Raw genomic sequence first — 18,547 nt, 5'->3', positions numbered from 1 at the left:
CTTTGTTTTTCTGTTAGAAGCTGCAGTTCAAAACAACATCCACCAACACTATGACCAAAGCCATCAGGCCCCTCACAACTACAACTCCTACAGCGGGGTGACACAAAGCAGTGGAGGTGCGGATGGAGACCGGCCGCCCTCAGGAACCCCCTCCGCTTCAGTCCATTCCTCCCCAAGCCACCACCAAAGTAAATAAAGGCTTCTTTTTCTGTTTCATATTGAAAAATGGTAGACATCTGCCTGTTTATTTACAAAAGTGCAAAGATGGAGCTTCACAAACAAGATGCATGTTTGTGTTTGAAGATCTTTTGCTCACAGAAGGGATTACGTATCATTTCTTTATATCTTCTGGTAGGGCTGGGGAATAAATCAATTAATCAGATTTTTGAAATTTTTGGTATTTTTTGATATATCCTTTGAAATAAATATATTTTGAAGATTTAATTTGTTAAAAATCAAGATTCAAAATCATGATTTTCTGATCTGGTATAAAAAGATCTGAGACTTTATTTTATCGCCCAGCCCTATCTTCTGGCGTTTCTGTCTTGTTTCTTTTAGCTCAGCTCTGACAGTGAAACCTGCGTTAAGCCAACGTGGAAAGGTGTATGAAAGGTTAAGATGATCACAGCTGCACTTTCAGTGCAGCACACATGTAATCTGCTGTGCACACCAAACGCTTTCAGACGTGCAGGTGTCTGAGCCTCGATGCAAATCTTTAGTGTCTGAAATGTGCTGCTAGTTTATTTATGTCTGATCCATAATTTTCTCTGCTGATACTATCAGTAGTACAGCAGAAAACCTGCACCAGTTGCACTTGTTTTCTTTTTTAGTTTCTGAAACCCCACCTGCACAACCTCAGACTTTAGAAAGAGGGCTGTTTATTTGCACAATTATTTCAGGTTGTTTCAGTAATACAGTTTGTGTACAATCATGTACTTGGATATCAAATTGAGTTCTGGTTTTTAATATTTGATATACTTTTTACTGCATATTTGACCATTCTTCATTTAATTTGGCAGGTTTCCTCTCAGCTTCATTTTTTTTTTCACTCAACACTGATGTCTGGGCCGTTCTTTACATTTAATGTTAGCTTGGTTCCACATTATTTGTCTGTTTTAGATCATTGTTTTCTTCTGATTCAAACTATCAGCCTTACAAAAGAAAATTGGATAACAGGGTAAGAAATAACAACAGAAATGACGTTTTCCTCTTGCTTGTGTTATATAAAGAAAACTAATAAATGTTTTTCATCTGTGATTTTTTAAGTGTATTTTGCCTCATAATTGGGGAGGACCTCTTTCTTTTAATTGTCATTTTGCCGTTCTGTTAACTCTGGTTTTGTTGGGCTGGACATTAAATCAATAATAATAATACATATTCCAATAGAGATGTGATCATTATCTATAGATAATACGTCAGATAGAATATTCAATAAATAGACTATTCACTGAACTCTGAACCTTAACAGTACAGCATTCTGGGGGATGTGGGGCAAAAAATATAAAAGATCAGTGGAATCAACAGACTTACACATTCTTTGGTTACCTAGCAACTCACTCTTTCTTTGGTTACCTAGCAACAACTTGCAGAATAACTGCTGCAGCAGCAGTTGAATGTTTCACTGTCCCTTATAACTGCTTAAAAATAAAAAAACAACGCCATGGAGTGAAAACTGTGGCTAAAACAGAAAAACTCACACTAGAAGTTAAAAATTATTTCAGATATTTAAAACAAATAAACTTAACAATTATGAATATCGACTGATGTGAAATGCTTTTAATTTTTTGTGTTAATTTTTTCAGCCGTATTGTCCAGCCCTAGATATAAGCAAAAAAGTCGACTACAGTTTGTTTTAGAAATTCTTAGATCATATTATTCAGAAAAAAACAACAGTGAATGGTTTGGGGTTTTAATTCTTCTAAAGGTAAGAGCAGTTTTGTTCCATACTGAAGGAAAAGCAGATTGTTTTCCTAAACATTACACACACACACACACACACCGAGCCCCTCTGCTGTTAGTCGCTCAGTCAGTCCTGATAGTTTTCTGATGATCCTCTCCCGATCCCCCTTCCAACAGGCCTGCGGTACGGATATGTTGCTAATAGTGGAGCTAGCTCAGCCTCTGCCACCACCTCAGGCGCAGCTGCAGCCCCCTCGTCATCCAGCACTGATGATGATGATGAGGAGGAGGATGAGGATGAGGAAGCAGGTCTGCTTTAGCTTTTACCTCCCAACTTCACCCATCTCCCATCTGTTTCTTTCTTCATCCCCATAGACTCATGCAGCTTCTTTAAGCATCACCATTCCCTGAAATGTCCTGTCATGTACACGGTTCTGTTCCTCTGAGTAAATTGTCTTATACAAGCAAATCCTCTCTAATCAGTTTATTGACTAATCAGATTCCTCCTTCTTCGTCTAAATCAACAGTTCTCATACTTTATGCAAACTTATTCTTTGAAATATAATCTTTATGTTGCTTGTATTATTTTTCCTTTTAGAAAGGTCACAAAAAATGTAAAATCTGCAATTTTGAAGCTGTTGGGATGTAAAGATTTAGGTTGGGTTGATAATAATTTATTGTAATAATCGTCAACTAATTTAGTAATCGATTGTTAAGTGGAGTTAAAAAAAAGCTTTTTGCTGAAAGAAAAACACACTCAGAACAGGAATTAAGCCAAAATTGTGGGGAAAAAAATCTACATTTTGCATTTAAGATAAAGAAAAAAATTCTGCAAATATGTTTAGCCCAGATCTCCTGAAGTGATAGTTTTAGCTTTAGCTTAACCTAATTTAAATTCTGTAAAAATTACAAATGTATCAAAATATTAAACAAATGATCAAGCACACAATTAGCCTAATACAATTAGGCTATAAAATATCTGTTTTCTTATTTTAAAAAGGAAGTGAATTATTTATTTGCATCTTTTAATCTATTTCTAATATTGTATAAAAAGGCTTAAGTCACTAGGTGAAAAACAAAGACAAAATAGGTGCAACATTGTCTTTGTTCTTTAATTTTTTTTTTTTTCCTTAGTGCATCCCTAAGAATCCATTGTGTAAAACTAATTATTTAGTCTATTAGTGTTTTCAGTGAGCTTTGGTCATGAGCTGCATCGTGTTGCATTAAGTATGCAGAATGTTTACAGCGTATATGCAACAGTTGACCTCTGAACTAACAGTGTTTTACATCATTCATGGTCGACTGGAAACCGCGGTTTAAATGCTGCTGCTGCTGCTACAACAATCTTTCATTTTCATGTTTTCCATTTATGCTCAAATGTCATTTATGTATTTGGATTTGAAATGCAAACAATTAACTTGTGTTAGAAGTAAGTCAATAGTTTTTCTGTAATTTCCATAATGTCGTGTATTTGCATTGTTGTCCAGTACTGAGTCATACAGAAACATGTTGTTTTTTTTAAAAGGAATAAGAAAATATTAGATTTTTATTCTTGTGCTTGAGTTGACCTAGATTATTAATGATTTTCTCAATATTTTATTTGGAAATCTCTTACTTTTTTATATATATATATATATATATATATATATATATATATATATATATATATATATATATATATATATATGTATGTATTTTTTTTGTTTTTGTTTATTGATTATTTTTTTTCCTGTTTACATAATATTTAATATGAAATCCTCTGGACTGCAAATCCTAAAATCAGTACCAACCTATAATGTTTAAGAAATACTGTTGTATTCCTGAATTTATGCATGTTAGGGATGTAAATGGTGCGGTTAGTCGGTCTTTCTGGTGTTCTCCCTGTTACAACTCCTCTGGAGCTTTATCAGCCAGAGGTTAACATGTGTTTAAATATAGCCTCTTTCTCAGCTTGTTTACTGACTGTCTTGTTCCTCACTGGAGAGTCTGGTTAGCAGGCGTTGGCATGTCCCGTAATAAAAAGCTGAGCTTGTTTTAGCTTCCCGTTTGTCCCCAATGATTTACTCCGATCCTCTCGGTTCAACACGCTTTGTGTCTTTATGCAAAACATCAGTTCGTCTCTCTAAATTAAGCTAATCAGAGAGGAAAATATTCTACCATATCAATCATATCAATATTTTTTTTTATTTTAAAACAGCTCTCAGCAGAAAATATTGAAATTGTTGTTTTGTGTTAAATTATAGGGGAAATATTTTTAGTCTTTATTTTGAGAGAGTTTAGATAACTTGTTTTGGACAAAGTTGGCACAAAATATATAAACATGATCTAGTATTCTTTTTGTTTTGTTTGCTAAAATAGTTTAAGTTTGTAAAATCAAATCAATTCATTAATGTTTCTATGAACTTTTGGTTGGAAAGTTAACTTCTATAAAATTTTTCAAACATTGACTCTTGTTTGTCAATGTTTGACAATTAATGAAAAAAGATAAAAATGAATTGCCTTCCTAAAATAATGATGCAAGTCCATTTTTTTCTACAACAGCTTTTTTTTTGTAAAGCTGCTGAAAACAACCCCCAAAAATGTGAACCTGTCGGTCAAGGGATTGGATCCAGATGTGCCAATACTTTTCAGAAAAACCCCCCACTATTACTAACCTCCCTCTTTACAATATTGCATTATTTCCTGTTGATTTACTACATAAAATCCTAACAAAATACATTGTAGGTTGAGTTTGCAATGGAAAGAAAATAATGTGGTTTTTCTTGACGTTAAAAGCCAAATCCAGTGTTTCTTTGTTTGCAGAATCTGTATGATTTAAAAAATAAATCTATTTTTTTCTTTTATTAGTCTGTACTGCTTTAGCACATGTTGCTTCCTGCAGTGCAGATTCTGTGAATCTTTCTTCTCAGCACTGACTGTAGATAATTAGATTAATGTGACTTTTAGAAGCACATTGAAACACTTTGAAAAGAGTTTTTATCATGAATAATCTCTGATGCTGCATGAGAAGAGATTTGCCACTGAGCTGAACGTTGTAGGAAGAGGCGTAACAAGTGTCTCTGAGAATGCTTAGCTGTCCGCCTCTCTCAGAGCTCATAATCCCGGCGTCTGCTGCTCAGATTTACTGCTAGATAATTGGATCCGGTTCTGTCCAATGAGCTCCCAGCATCAGGCCTGCTGTGTGTTGGTTTGCTCCTGATCTCTCCCTTTGACCCACATGGATTAATGGCTTCATTCAAATATTCTGTCCACCTAATCCTTATGGAAATCCTGCCCAGAGTTGGACATGCGTTGGGGAAACGTGTGTACTCTGTTTGCACTCAATAAAATTATATTTGAGCATTTTGTTCTCTATGAATATTAAAGTGGAGGACAAAAAGAAAAGGAATTTACAGTTAAAATTCCTGGTAAACAAAATTTACATAAGTTGTTTAGATTTAGGTTTTGTAGAGACAAATTTTTGAAAAACATCAGCAATATGATCAGATTTATAAGTTTGGATCATAAATTTTGAAGGGCTGGGAGTTTAACATGTTAATTTTGATTAATTAATCACCCATATAATTCCACATATCATTAATCAAATTAATAGAATTTTAATGTAAATAATCACCTCTATTTAATTTATTACACACAAAAGTTCCAGCAGGAACCTTTCTATTCATTTGTTTCCAGTACGCCTGTGAATCTGATGCACAAGCGACATCCGCAAACAGCTGAATGGACATAACAGCTCTTTGCACCACTCTGATGGTTGAATAGCCTGAATAACAGATTAAAAACAATAAATATATTTGTTGTTGAGCTCATATGTCTATTTGTTAAACAAAAGTGTTTGATTAAAAAATGTTTACTTAAGCTTTTCAATTAAAATGTGATTAATTACTTACAAATGCTTCAGTTAACTTGATTAAAAATTATAATAAGGCTCATAACTAAAATTTGATTGGATTAAGAACTTTATTGTCTGACTTTTCTGTTTGTTCATCCAGAAAAATGACTTCATCATCACTACAAGCTGCATAAAAAGCCCTGTATGCCTAATCCACGTCCATGTTTCATCTAATTACTTTAATTCAGTTAAATTAATTTAGTACCAGCTCACAACAAACATAATCTGAAGACATTCTACAACATGGAAACAGGTTCAGTTCACATCCAGAAAATGAATAACGGGATTCAGAAAAGTTCAGAAACACACAAAAAATTAAATGACATCATTTACTCCATATACATTTAAATGATCAGTGTAAAACTTTTCTGTAAAATAACAACGCAAATCAAGTTTGATTTTGATTCTGTCTAAAATCGGCGTCTAATTGTTTTTTGTATATAAACCAATCAGAAACTCTCGTCTGCGGTCACTAGGCAGAGTTTGTCTATGATGAGTCAAACTTGCTGCAGATTATTATTTTTCTGTTTTTTAAAGAGATTAAACCATAAAAAGTCTTATGTCGCTTAAAAAAAACTGAACGTTATTGTTTTTCAGTTCTGTATTCATTGGCCTTTTTTAGCACTTTAAAGGGATTAATGTGGTTTTCTGAGTGTGGTACACGTCTGGTGCTGGGAGAAACCTCTGTTTCTGTTTCTCTCTACGTTTTTCCAATCCTCTGAAGCCTCTGCTTCCCACGAAACAACATCAGCACAACGACTCCTTCAGGATTTAAAGACAGGCTTTCATGTTTGCTTCAAGCTGCTCCTCTGGCTCTTCTCACTCTGTTTCTCAGAGGCCTGAGGGAGTTAAAGTATTACATTCACCAAACAAAAATCCACACTTTGATTTCTTTGATTTTCCACTTTTGCTTCCCATTGACTTATTTTTATTTATCTCTACCTGCTACTGACACTTGAAGGTCTTTAATGTTCTCTCAACATGGATTTAATGTCTTGTTTTAACCGTGTTTGTTGTTTCTTTGTTCTCTTTCACCCCAGTACTCTTGGTCCCTCCTGGATGATATTTATATAAATGTTTTAAATCCTTCCTACCTGTTTTTTTGTCTCTCTCAGGGGGCGACACTTCCTCCTCCAGTACCGGCAGCGCCTCTCCAGTTCCCAACAACTATGATTCCCTCGAAGGCGGCAGCTATCCAGGTACATCGTCACCACAAACTGCATTTCCAGTGACTTTAAAATTACACAAATTGGAATTGTGAAAATAAGTTTGCTTAATGAAAACACGCCAACGTAGGAAAAAAACATGATTTTTTTTTTTTTTTGCTGGGGGGAAGTGGTTTTTCAGCTGCATTGAAATTATTTTATTATTTTGCAAAACTGCAATGGAAATTTTTTTTCATCAAATGAGTCACATGATCAACAACCAGCAAGAAGATGGCAGGACGTTGTAGGAGAATGATGGTGCGGTGTGTTTTTAGTGATTTATTGTGAGAACAAACTTCATTTCATATCACATATAAGAGATTGTTTTTCCCCAACATTAACGAAATCGACACAGTTTTATGCACTTTTACAGACGAGATGAATATGAAAACTAAAAACTGGAGAGTACACAATTTATTATTATTATTAAAATTTCAGATTTTTGTATGATTTTTGTCCATGTTGACTATATTTTAACTTTCTAAGCTTGTTAGGGAGGCACAGATATGAAAATTTAGGTCAATATTTACTAGTGATATTAAACAAACTGATTTTGGAATAAACTTACAGAAAACTGCAAAGCAGCCGAAACACTGAGTTCCTTTAAATAAAGGCTTAAAACTCACCTGTTTAGAGCTGCCTGTGATTAACAGTGAGTGAAACATTGATCAACATTTGACAGAATGTAATGTTTGTTTCATAATTGATGACTGTGTTATTTTAAGATGCACTTTGAATTTCCTTTTTACTGAAATACACTATGAAAATGAACTTGACTTGAGTTAATTCTGCTGTTATGACAGTATTCATCAATATTTTATTTCATTTTATCTGATCGAATAATTGACAGATTACTTGATTACTAAGCTAATTGTTTACAACAGCCCTAATGTTGAGTAGTCGTAAAGAGGAGATTGAATGAGTTACACTTTTTAAATTAAATTAAACATCCCACCTTCCTAAAGTGGCATAGTTAAAATAAAATACCAAAACACTGAAATATTCCTGTTTTAATGATGATATCGATGCTGAAATGTCTTTTGCACAGATTCCATGCCGCCCTCCAACAACATGACCAATCAGGCTCCGCCCTTTGGTAGCTATGGTTACCACGGCATGCAGTCAGCCTATCAGCACGGACAAGCCCCCCGCCCCGATGCTTCCCCGTCCCACAGCGTGTACAGTCAGCCGGGTTACCAGCAGTACTCCCAGGTGACAGAACAGAGCTGCTGTGCAGAAAGAAACTTTTTATTTTTTGTTTTTTAACCGTTTCTTCTTCTGCAGCCTTTCCCCAACCTGTCCCAGCTCTCTGCAGCTCTGGGCGGGTTGAGCGGCGTCCCAGAGCTCGAGATGGAGGCCCTCAGGCCGGTCAACCTGCTGCAGGAGAGGAACCTGCTCCCTTCCAGGCCCTTGGAGGCTCCTGAGCCGAACCTCAGCCCCGATCTGAAGAAGGTCAACTGCAGCCCACAGTAAGTTGGTCACACACCTTCATCGTTCAACACTTTTTCTTCTGATTATCCTGACAGTCTGTTCTTCTGCCCTCCAGGACATTCAGGTGCACCTTGACGAGCATCCCTCAGACCCAGGCGCTACTCAACAAGGCCCGCCTCCCTCTGGGCCTCCTCCTTCACCCCTTCAGAGATTTACAGGTAGCTGCTCTTGCTCAGAGCTGGGAAGTAATTAGTTACATTTACCAGAGTAACTTTTTTTGAGAAAATGTACTTTTTGGTTACTTTTTATTTTATTATGAAGTATTGCTACTCTTACTGGATTTTCTACCCACTGAAGGAAAAATAAACACATTTTAATCAAAAATTCACCAGACACAGACACACACCTGCAGTTTTTGTTAAAGTTTTATAGTGAAAGAAACTGATTTGCAAAAATTTTTCTTTTGCCTGAAACAAATAAATTAATCAAAGAACTGTTCAAGTACGCACTCAACCACGTTTCGTTGGACGTGGAAATAAAAGCCTGTTTTGGTCGTCTGTTCATGCAGAAATAAAGGAATGTTTTTCTAAAAGATACAAAATGGAGAAAACAAGTTGAGAGGCCAGAACTTGAGCAGAAGGGTGAGTTTAACCCTTTCCCTGCTCCTCTCTGCAGCAGCTACCAGTGATCACATCCAACACGATAGTGCGGTGTCGCTCGTGTCGGACGTACATCAACCCGTTCGTCACCTTCCTGGACCAGCGCAGGTGGAAGTGTAACCTCTGTTATCGAGTCAACGATGGTAGGAAACTGTTAGGCACTGATTTCTTCATCCTTTTATATGATTTAACTAAAATCTAAGACTTCTTTTTTTTAATGTCTTGTTTAGTTCCAGATGAGTTTATGTACAACCCGGTAACAAGGTCATATGGAGAGCCTCACAAGAGGCCAGAGGTCCAAAACTCAACGGTGGAGTTCATCGCTTCCTCAGACTACATGGTAAAATTCTCCACAGCTTTCTGTTGTTGCAATGTGATTGTTTGTCCACTAGAGGGAGGTGTTGTATTTTTCTTTAAATAACTTTGAAAACACAGAAGGATCTAAGCTTTTGAGGCCACAGCTTACTTTCTGTCTTTGTCCCTGGTGTCAGCTGCGACCCCCACAGCCGGCGGTCTACCTGTTTGTGCTCGACGTGTCTCACAACGCCGTGGAGGCAGGATACCTGAAGTACTTCTGTGAATCACTTCTGGAGAACCTGGACAAGTGAGTTTGGACAACTAAATGAGATCATAGTTTGAAAACTGCATTTTGCTTTGACTCGCATTATTTTTGTGTTCTGTTAAAAACATTACATTGGGGTGTTTTCCCATTTCATAGTCCGGTACATTCTTGTTCAATTGGAGATAAAAATAGCAACATTTGTTACGTTTTCAGCTGGTGCAGTTTGCTTTTACACTGCACTGAGTCAAATGAACCAAAACCTGTTCCCCTCCTCGTCAGTGGTGGCACTGCACCAAGAACCACAGAAGGAAATGACAAAACAACTCTGAAGAAGACACAAAACATAAATGGAAACAGAGTGTTTAGCGAATGCCACTCGTTCTCTTTTGTCTTTAGTTGAAGATAACGAGCTATTTCTCCAGCTAGCGCTATCTTGCACTTTTATTTTGGTTTTAGTTACCCAGAATTCCCTGCACTTTAGTCTACTTTCTGCTTTTGGAGCGGTTTCCATTCTGCCAGGCTTTCACATATGCATTCGAGTTCACTTCAACCGAACCAAGACCAAACCAAAACCAAACTAAAGTTTGGTTTTTGGTCCACATCAGAGTTTAATTATCTATTCACTCCTCCCCAAACAAACTGGACTTTCTGGGCAAACAAACCAGAGTTTAGCAAAAGCGGATTAAACATGGCTGGTGTGAACGCACCCTTACCTTAGAAAGCTCTAATTGGAGGCTTTTACCTGAACGTTTGTTTTGTTGATGTTTTCCCGCCTAAACGATCACAGATGGAGGCTGTTTTGCGTTTCAGGTTGCCAGGAGACGCGCGCACCAAGGTGGGCTTCCTCACCTTTGACAACACCGTCCATTTTTACAACCTCCAGGAGGGACTGTCTCAGCCACAGATGCTGGTGGTGTCGGACATCGATGGTACGTCTCTTCACTCCTATTAGAAAAGAAACGTGGAGAAACTCTGTTTTAACCACTGGTTGGTTTTGTGTAATTACTGCAAATAACTGTGTTTATTTCTAAAAGATTGGTAATGATGTTATTTGACTTGATCAGGAAAATGTGTGTTGAATTTAGTGAATTAAGTTAATAAAGACCATACTTTAATATTTAAATAAACTATTAAATGCTTTACTGTTTATGTAACAATTTAATTAAAGATGTAAATACATGTATTAATTAAATATTTTAGACATATATTAAAATAATTAATTATATATTAAGTTACAAATAAATGTATGCGTAGTCCAAGACTTTTATAAAATTCTGAACTGATAAGTAATTGTATCAAAGTGTATTCATCACGTTAAAATAATCAGATAAAAAAATTAAGTATTTTTATGTAATCCTATGTTCCAGCGGATCAGAAATGTATTTTTTTTTACCTTTGATAAAATTAACTGGGCGGGACTAATAGCTTCTAACAGGGTGATTGGTTTGCATTTTTCTGACTTATTTATCGATTTGAAGCCATTTTTACCCATTTTCATGATTAATCTTTAATGTTTTTCTGTTATTCCATCTGTTTAAAGTATTTAAATTTATTGTAGATATCCGGACATTTTTGTTTTTATGGACAGAAGAAAAATGATTCCTTTTCTGGAATTTAAATTATATCATGTAGTTTGAGGTAAAAGCTAAATTACTGCCAGTCAATTTCTCCTGGAAAGAGGAAAGTGAGATCCAAGATTTGATTTAAGGAGAAGTTATAACATTTCCAGATGCTATTTTGTGTAAAACTCTTTTCTTTTAATGTCACTATAACTGTTTTTGCAGATGTTTTTATACCGTCACATGACAGTCTGATGGTGAACCTAAAGGAGAGTAAAGAGGTACTTGTCTTCATGTTTCCTTTTAGCAGTGGTGTAAAACATATGAGCATGTTGACTAACGTTCACGCCACGTGTGAGGATGTTAAAATAGATTTTCCTTCCTCAGCTTGTGAAGGAGCTGTTGACGTCGCTGCCGGCCATGTTCAGTCAGAGCAGAGAGACGCACAGCGCTCTCGGTCCCGCCTTACAGGCCGCCTTCAAGCTCATGTCGCCCACCGGCGGTCGCGTCACGCTGTTCCAGACTCAGCTTCCGACTCTGGGAGCAGGGAAGCTGCAGTCAAGAGAAGATCCGAACCAGCGTTCCAGCACCAAGGTTCATGGATTTTGATTATGGGAGAGTTTGGAAACGTTTCTGGAACCAAAGGATCTGATGCAGTGGAGACTCTGGCAACATTTGAAGGAACAACTGAATGACCTTAATGAAGGCTGCATTAATCTACTTATGAAGCTGTTTACCAGTTAGCTCTTCAGGTGTGGCTGGAGACTTCACCAAAGAGTTTGGATCCTGTCAGTTTTGGCTGAAAACATTTTTCATGTCCAAAATGGCTTTGTCCTTCCATTACAAATGTGTGCAAAACTACATCAGTATTCTGCTAATGTAAAAAAAAAAAAGCCACACACAATTTGGCAGTTTCCATTAAATAAGAGCATTAACAGCATGTGAATAAATCACTAAAAAACAAGCTGCGTCATGATACAACAGCTGCTTCCTGTCGTTGTCGTCTTCTTCGTCGTTTGCGCAGTGGCAACATCCAGGTTGTGATGCAAAAAATGTGAAACCTCATCCCAGTGACAAAACTTTTTATCAAAAAACAAATCTTGTTGTTTTTTTTTTGTTTGTTTTTTTTTTCAAAAATTGGCGTGTTTCAGTTAAGTGAATTTAGGAATGCAGGTATTTATTGTGATTAATTTAGCCTAGTCTTAACTACATACAGTCTTAAATTCCTGTAAAAGCCTTAAAATATCTTAAATTCATTAAAAACAACATAAGTTGGTCTGAAATAAGTTAACTGCATGTGTTAAATTTTGTCATGGCAGGACTTTTTAATCTCGTATGTTGTTTAATCTCGTGGGACTTTCTGTCTATCAAATATTTGAGTTGTGCGCAGACGTCTTCATTTAGTTCTGTAACTCGAGGCAGTTGAGGCTACCGCTAGTTGTACCCTTGCTAGCTAATTAGCTTTTTTTGGGTCCATCATGGGTACTTCAGTTATGTTTGACGTCACATTGCTGTCTTAGGTCCTGGATTTGGGTTTCTGAAAATCTCAAATTGAAAAACTAAATGAATTATTAGTAAAATACTTTTTGGAAATTTTCTCAAATTGTTCTCTCTTTTTGTTTTACGTTTGACTGATAACTCTTCAGGGAGCACAGCACCTGGGTCCTGCCACAGATTTCTATAAGAAGCTTGCTCTGGACTGCTCAGGGCAGCAGATTGGGGTGGATCTGTTCCTGCTCAGCTCACAGTACGCCGACCTTTCATCACTGGGTAAGAACAGGTTTGAAACTTCTGGGTTCTCATTCTTCTGTAGGATAAAAGCTTTTGGATTTCCAAATATAAAGAAATTCAAATGTTCCTCCAGATCTATTCAACTTGAGCAACCAATTTCTTTTTAATCTTGATCATTTTTTAAAAACTTCAAACTCAATTTAAATTCAGGAATGCTTTATTGATCCCAAAGCCATTGTACGGTCCATACAGCTGACCAAACATGCTCGAACTCCTTTTGGGTTGCTAGGTGATGGGCTGAACTCTGTTGGGGTTGCTAGGTGATGGGCTGAACTCTGTTGGGGTTGCTAGGTAACGGGCTGTACCCGCTGGTATGTGACATTACATTCCTGAGGTTTTTGAAACAGCTCATCTCCCAGACACCAAAAAACATTAAGTTACTGCCAAATAAGCAGCTGGGTGTTTTCTTTTCTTTTTTTTTTTTTGAAGAAGTAGAAACTCAAATGAAAGTAGAAAATTTGATTTTTGCATAATAACTCCCCTTTAAATTTCCTGAGACATGAAGAATGTTTTGAGTTTTATTATTTTTTTAAAATCAATCCTTCTCACATTCGAAGTCTAAAAATACATAATTTTTTTCAGTGTGTGTCTCCAAGTACTCGGCGGGCAGTGTCTTTTACTACCCCTCCTTTCATCACATCCACAACCCGGCGCAGCTGGAGAAGTTTCAGAGGGACCTCGATCGCTACCTCACCAGGAAGATCGGCTTCGAGGCCGTCATGAGGATACGATGCACTAAAGGTATCCCCAACAAAATGTGACACTCGTTTTGTGTTCTCAGACGTTCCTCTGAAGCCGTTCTTAAACCTAGATAATGTGGTTTCAGGTTTATCCATCCACACGTTCCACGGTAACTTCTTTGTGCGCTCCACTGACCTACTGTCCCTGGCTAATGTGAACCCAGACTCTGCCTTTGCTGTCCAGATGTCCATCGAAGACTCTCTTGCTGATTCGTCTCTGGCCTGTTTTCAGGCTGCTCTGCTCTACACGTCCAGTAAAGGTAAACCCAAATTCAGCACCTAAAAAAACTGACTGTTCTCTCATACAATAAATAATAGAAATAAAAGTAATCTTGTTATAATTTGTCGGTGTGAAGGGAAACGGCGGATCAGAGTCCACACTCTGTGTCTGCCGGTGGTCAGTCAGCTGAGCGATGTTTACGCCGGCGCTGACGTTCAGGCTATCACATGTCTGCTAGCCAACATGGGTGAGTTCACAACTTTTACCACTTTAACTTGCATTGTTTTACTGAAAATTATCTAATTTCTAAAGATTTTAGAAATGCATTTATTTCTGGGTCGGTATGGGTGCTTAAAATCCTTGAAAATGCTTCAATTTCAATCAGGTGTTTTCAAGGCTTGAAAGGTATTTTGATATTTAAACTGCACAGTTTTGTAGTTCAATACTTGATTAAAACCTAAATTTGGGAAGCGTTATTTACAGTTGAAACCAGGTATTTTTATACACCGAACAAAAAGAAACCTGTAATTTTTTTTCTTACTACCTGAAGTTAAATCAGACTAAACTTCTCTTAGAATTAGAATTACCAAAATTATTCCTATTTGCTAAATGCCAAAAACCTAGCAGAAACATTTTTTACTTTATTTTTGAATATTTATTATTCCTAATGGCTCAGTGACTTTTTCATCTGTGTAACTGAAGTAAAGATTCCCTCATTATTTTTAGACAAAGTCTTTGAAATTGTGGGATATTTTTTGTTAAATTTGTTAAAAACACAAAAATTGCTATATTTTAGTTCACGTTGTCCCACTGTAGAATTTCGAATTCTATCACAAGACATTATTAATAACAGTAATAAATTATCTGTATTGCATGTTTTATCTCCACTGTGAAAACTTGCCTTGAAAATGCTTGAATTTTGCAGTGGGAGTTTTCAGTCATTATTGCAGGTGTTGGTTCCCCTCCTGTTTTATAATTGATCTTTCCTGTGTGTTCCAGCCATCGATCGATCGATATCTTCCAGCCTGTCAGATGCTCGTGATGCTCTGGTGAACGCCGTCGTGGATTTTGTGAGCGCCTACAAAAGCAGCGTGTCGAACCTGCAGCAGTCTGGGGTCGTCGTCCCTGCAGCCATGAGACTTTTCCCCCTCTACATCCTGGCTCTGCTCAAACAGGTGGGAGTTAGAGCAGAAACGATTAATCGTGATTAATTGATTAAGGAAGTAACTGTCACCAAATTTACAAATCAATTAATTATTAACTGGAAAATACACATTCAGAAAAGGCAATTTGCTGAAAAATAACATATCCGGAGCAGTAATTAAGCAAAAAATATACATTTTGCATTTAAGATGGAGAAAAACAACTTTGTAAACTACAGTAGTTTTAGCTTCCACTGATTCAAATTGACTAAAGGAAAATGTTTTTCTTATTTAGAAATGAATTGAATTACTTATTTCCGTCTTTTAATGTATTTCTAATATTTTATAAAAACTGATTTAAATGGTTAAATGACAAATCTGTAAAATGGGCCATTATTTTTATTCGATTAATCGTCAGAATAATTGATAGATTAATCAATTATTAAAAGAAGTTAAACTCTGGAGAATTATTCAAAGGTAGATTTTCTTTTATAAAATGTGAAAAACTTGTTTTTCAGGTAATTTTTTGAATTCTTTGAAACAATTATGGGGAAGTGCTTTTAAACACTTTTTGTAAAATCATTCATCTCCGTTAACTCTGTAAAACCTAAACAGTAAATGTGGATTTGTGGCTCCTGATTCATAATTACACGCTTTTTGCTTTAATAAATACGATTAACATAGAAAAAGTGAAATTCAGAAAAACAAAAACAGAAAAAAGTGGAATTTTGCAAATAATGAAACAGATTTTGTTTCTACACAACCCTGGAAACATACAGCGTTGTCATAAAAAAGATCACCTGTGCTATGGATAGCACATTATGTTTCTAAAATTAAAATGTTCAACATGGTGCTGATTAAAGTCAATCTACTAATTTATGACAGATATTTAATCCACCACTTAAACCAGAGAAACCCCTTCATCAGTCAGTCCAGTCCCTGATCAATCTATCAAATTTTCCAATTTATCCATTGAATATCTCCATCTTTCAATACGCCCCTCTAATATCCTTCAATACATTCATTAATCCAGCTGTCTGTCCTTCCATCCATCCATTTGTTAAATGCACACATCTGTTCATCCAGACGACTTTCCATTCCACTCATCCTTCCATCACTCCTAAACATTAACATAACCAACATCGGAGAAATTAATTGCTGAAGACATTTCCCGGTTTGTTCCAGAAAGCGCTGCGGACAGGAACGAGCACGCGGCTCGATGAGCGCATCTTCGCCATGTGTGAGTTCAAGACGCAGCCGCTGCCGCAGCTGATGCGGATGCTTCATCCTGACCTGTACCAGCTGGATAACATGTCTGACCAGGTGGGATGTTTAACTAACTAAAACATATTCACATATCGCCGTGTTTAAAAATTTGTATTCCCACGATTCAGGTTGATTGATACACAAGAAATGGAAAGTTGACAAACTGTTATATACATGTTTTCACTCAGAGAAGTCAGTCTCTATTTTACACATTTATCATTATGATTGTAGACTTGTTGTCTCTTTACTCTGTTACATTAAGTGAAACGTTTTTGTGTGTCCTGCAGGGGGCGCTCCATCTGAATGATACTGTAGTTCCTCAGCCTCACCTGTTGCATCTTTCTGCTGAGAGGCTCAGCAGAGATGGAGCGTTCCTCATGGACTGTGGCAACGTAAGTAAAGGTTGTTTCTCTGGGAATCCATCTTCCTGAGTTGTACCTTCAACCACCTCACATTTAATTAGGTTCTCTAGTTTTGTCTTTTCTTTTCTAGTTTTTCTTATTTTCACATTTCTTGCTCGCACATAAGTATTTTATAAAGCCTTAGGAAAATAAGCCTTTATTTAATTTTTTGTTTTTTGTTTTTGCTCAATTATGCAAATCTTCTCTTCATGTTCTGCTTCAGTTTTCTGCAGAACTGCTTCAGGACTTTTTCAAATGAACCTGTTCAAATTTTCTAAAAAAGAAAATCTATTCCTCTTCTTTTGCGATCCAGTTATTAACTGGTTAATCCAAAAAAATAGTCAACAGATCAGCCCTAATCAGAGGTATTTTTTGCTGCAAATGATCAGTTGTTCACTGAAGGAATGTTATTTTGTTGCATTTTAGGTAATAAAATAGTTTCAGATTTAAAAAGGGAATTTAATTATTTCTTTATTCATATTTCTAATGTATTTCTAATATTGTATAAAATAGGCTTAAATGAAAAATCTGCAGAATATGCCGGTTTTTGTATCCGATTAATCGTCAGAATAACCGATTAATCGATAACTTAAATAACTCTATCATTATTATTTCTGATTTTTGTCGATTACCTTCTGTCTCTCCAGGTGTTTTATCTGTGGATCAGCAAATGCTGCAACGAAACGTTTATCCGTGATGTTCTGGGCTGCTCCAGCTACGCTTCAATTCCCCCCAACATGGTCAGTATGAGCTGGACAAGCAAAATACACACAAAAACTGCAGGATATTAGCATCGTATGAACTCTTTCTGCAGCTCACTGGTGCAATTCATCATTTCTCTAAAATGACTGATTTGCTTTTTTTTCTGTTTGCCTTGTGAAATAAAACAACTCATACAGCAAAACAGATTTGCTGGTGAAGCTTTTCAGATTTTTTTTTTAACTACCTAGAAAGTTCAACCATCACTGCATGGTGGGTGTGATGGAAACACCCAGAATAAACAACAAATGTCAGCCTCTGCGTTTTTTATTTCTGTAACAATGGGGCGATTACTCCCAGCGCTACCTACACGCCCGCTCTTCCATCCACAGGAATGCGTCTGTTGACTCCATTGTGTAACTTGGATAACGGGGGGAATCCACATTGTCTGAAACATAGTAAGAACAGTGTTGGCTGATGTTTTGGTTGTCCTCTCTCTGTCCCTGTCACGCTCAGAGTCACATTCCTGAGCTGCAGACTCCTCTGTCGGAAAGAGTCCGAGCGTTTCTCGACTGGCTGCAGGACAACAGAGCGTTCAGCTCTCCGATCCACATCATCAAGTAAGCAGAACCGGAGTCACATGCCACTGATGCTACTTTCTGACCCACATAAATGAGGGCGTTTATTAAAAAGTTTCCTCATTAAATGTGCTTTTATTTTGCTTTTTCTTATTTCAAAATATATTTTTGTACCACTTGCTGACCAAGGTGCAAAAGTATTCATACCTCTCAAATGTCTTAAAGTTTTTGTTACAATCTCAAGCCTCATCCCACTATGCACAAAAATTAATGCCTGTTTGGAAAGTAGAACGAAAATATCTTGTTTCTAAAAAGTGTGACCCCCAAATTGTATAGAACCACCTTCCATTGTAGGACTGAAACGATTAATCATAATTAATCGATTATTGGAATAATCGTCAATCAATATGGTGATTCAGTCGTTAACTGGACTATGCAGACTCAAAAACAAAAGTAATTTGATGAAAAACATATTCAGAGCAATAAATAAACCAAAACTTATA

The 18,547-nt window shown here is 36.6% G+C and overlaps 1 protein-coding gene across 3 annotated transcripts in view; it reads left to right on the top strand.

The window, feature by feature from the left end:
- Positions 1-18,547, top strand: part of sec24b (SEC24 homolog B, COPII coat complex component) — a 29,708-nt gene that overhangs the window by 3,904 nt on the left and 7,257 nt on the right. Inside the window, exons 3-23 of one of the 3 annotated variants that reach the window (XM_015035741.1) lie at positions 18-188; positions 2,077-2,208; positions 6,907-6,990; positions 8,045-8,208; positions 8,281-8,465; positions 8,543-8,645; positions 9,103-9,229; positions 9,317-9,426; positions 9,578-9,690; positions 10,459-10,577; positions 11,433-11,488; positions 11,595-11,801; positions 12,854-12,977; positions 13,581-13,739; positions 13,825-13,998; positions 14,095-14,205; positions 14,958-15,133; positions 16,286-16,423; positions 16,654-16,758; positions 17,415-17,507; positions 17,983-18,086. In XM_015035741.1, coding sequence (XP_014891227.1) covers positions 18-188; positions 2,077-2,208; positions 6,907-6,990; positions 8,045-8,208; positions 8,281-8,465; positions 8,543-8,645; positions 9,103-9,229; positions 9,317-9,426; positions 9,578-9,690; positions 10,459-10,577; positions 11,433-11,488; positions 11,595-11,801; positions 12,854-12,977; positions 13,581-13,739; positions 13,825-13,998; positions 14,095-14,205; positions 14,958-15,133; positions 16,286-16,423; positions 16,654-16,758; positions 17,415-17,507; positions 17,983-18,086 — 2,755 coding nt within the window. The remainder of the gene's footprint in view (positions 1-17; positions 189-2,076; positions 2,209-6,906; positions 6,991-8,044; positions 8,209-8,280; positions 8,466-8,542; positions 8,646-9,102; positions 9,230-9,316; positions 9,427-9,577; positions 9,691-10,458; positions 10,578-11,432; positions 11,489-11,594; positions 11,802-12,853; positions 12,978-13,580; positions 13,740-13,824; positions 13,999-14,094; positions 14,206-14,957; positions 15,134-16,285; positions 16,424-16,653; positions 16,759-17,414; positions 17,508-17,982; positions 18,087-18,547) is intronic. The other 2 variants (XM_015035742.1, XM_015035743.1) reach the window with 2 other exon arrangements.

This window comes from Poecilia latipinna, unplaced genomic scaffold (assembly GCF_001443285.1).
Source record: "Poecilia latipinna isolate Pla-1442-1.1 unplaced genomic scaffold, P_latipinna-1.0 Scaffold347, whole genome shotgun sequence".
NCBI classification, from domain to species: Eukaryota; Metazoa; Chordata; class Actinopteri; order Cyprinodontiformes; family Poeciliidae; genus Poecilia; species Poecilia latipinna.
The sequence above is the reverse complement of the archived record's forward strand: the minus strand, read 5'-3'. Positions and strand labels throughout refer to the sequence as shown.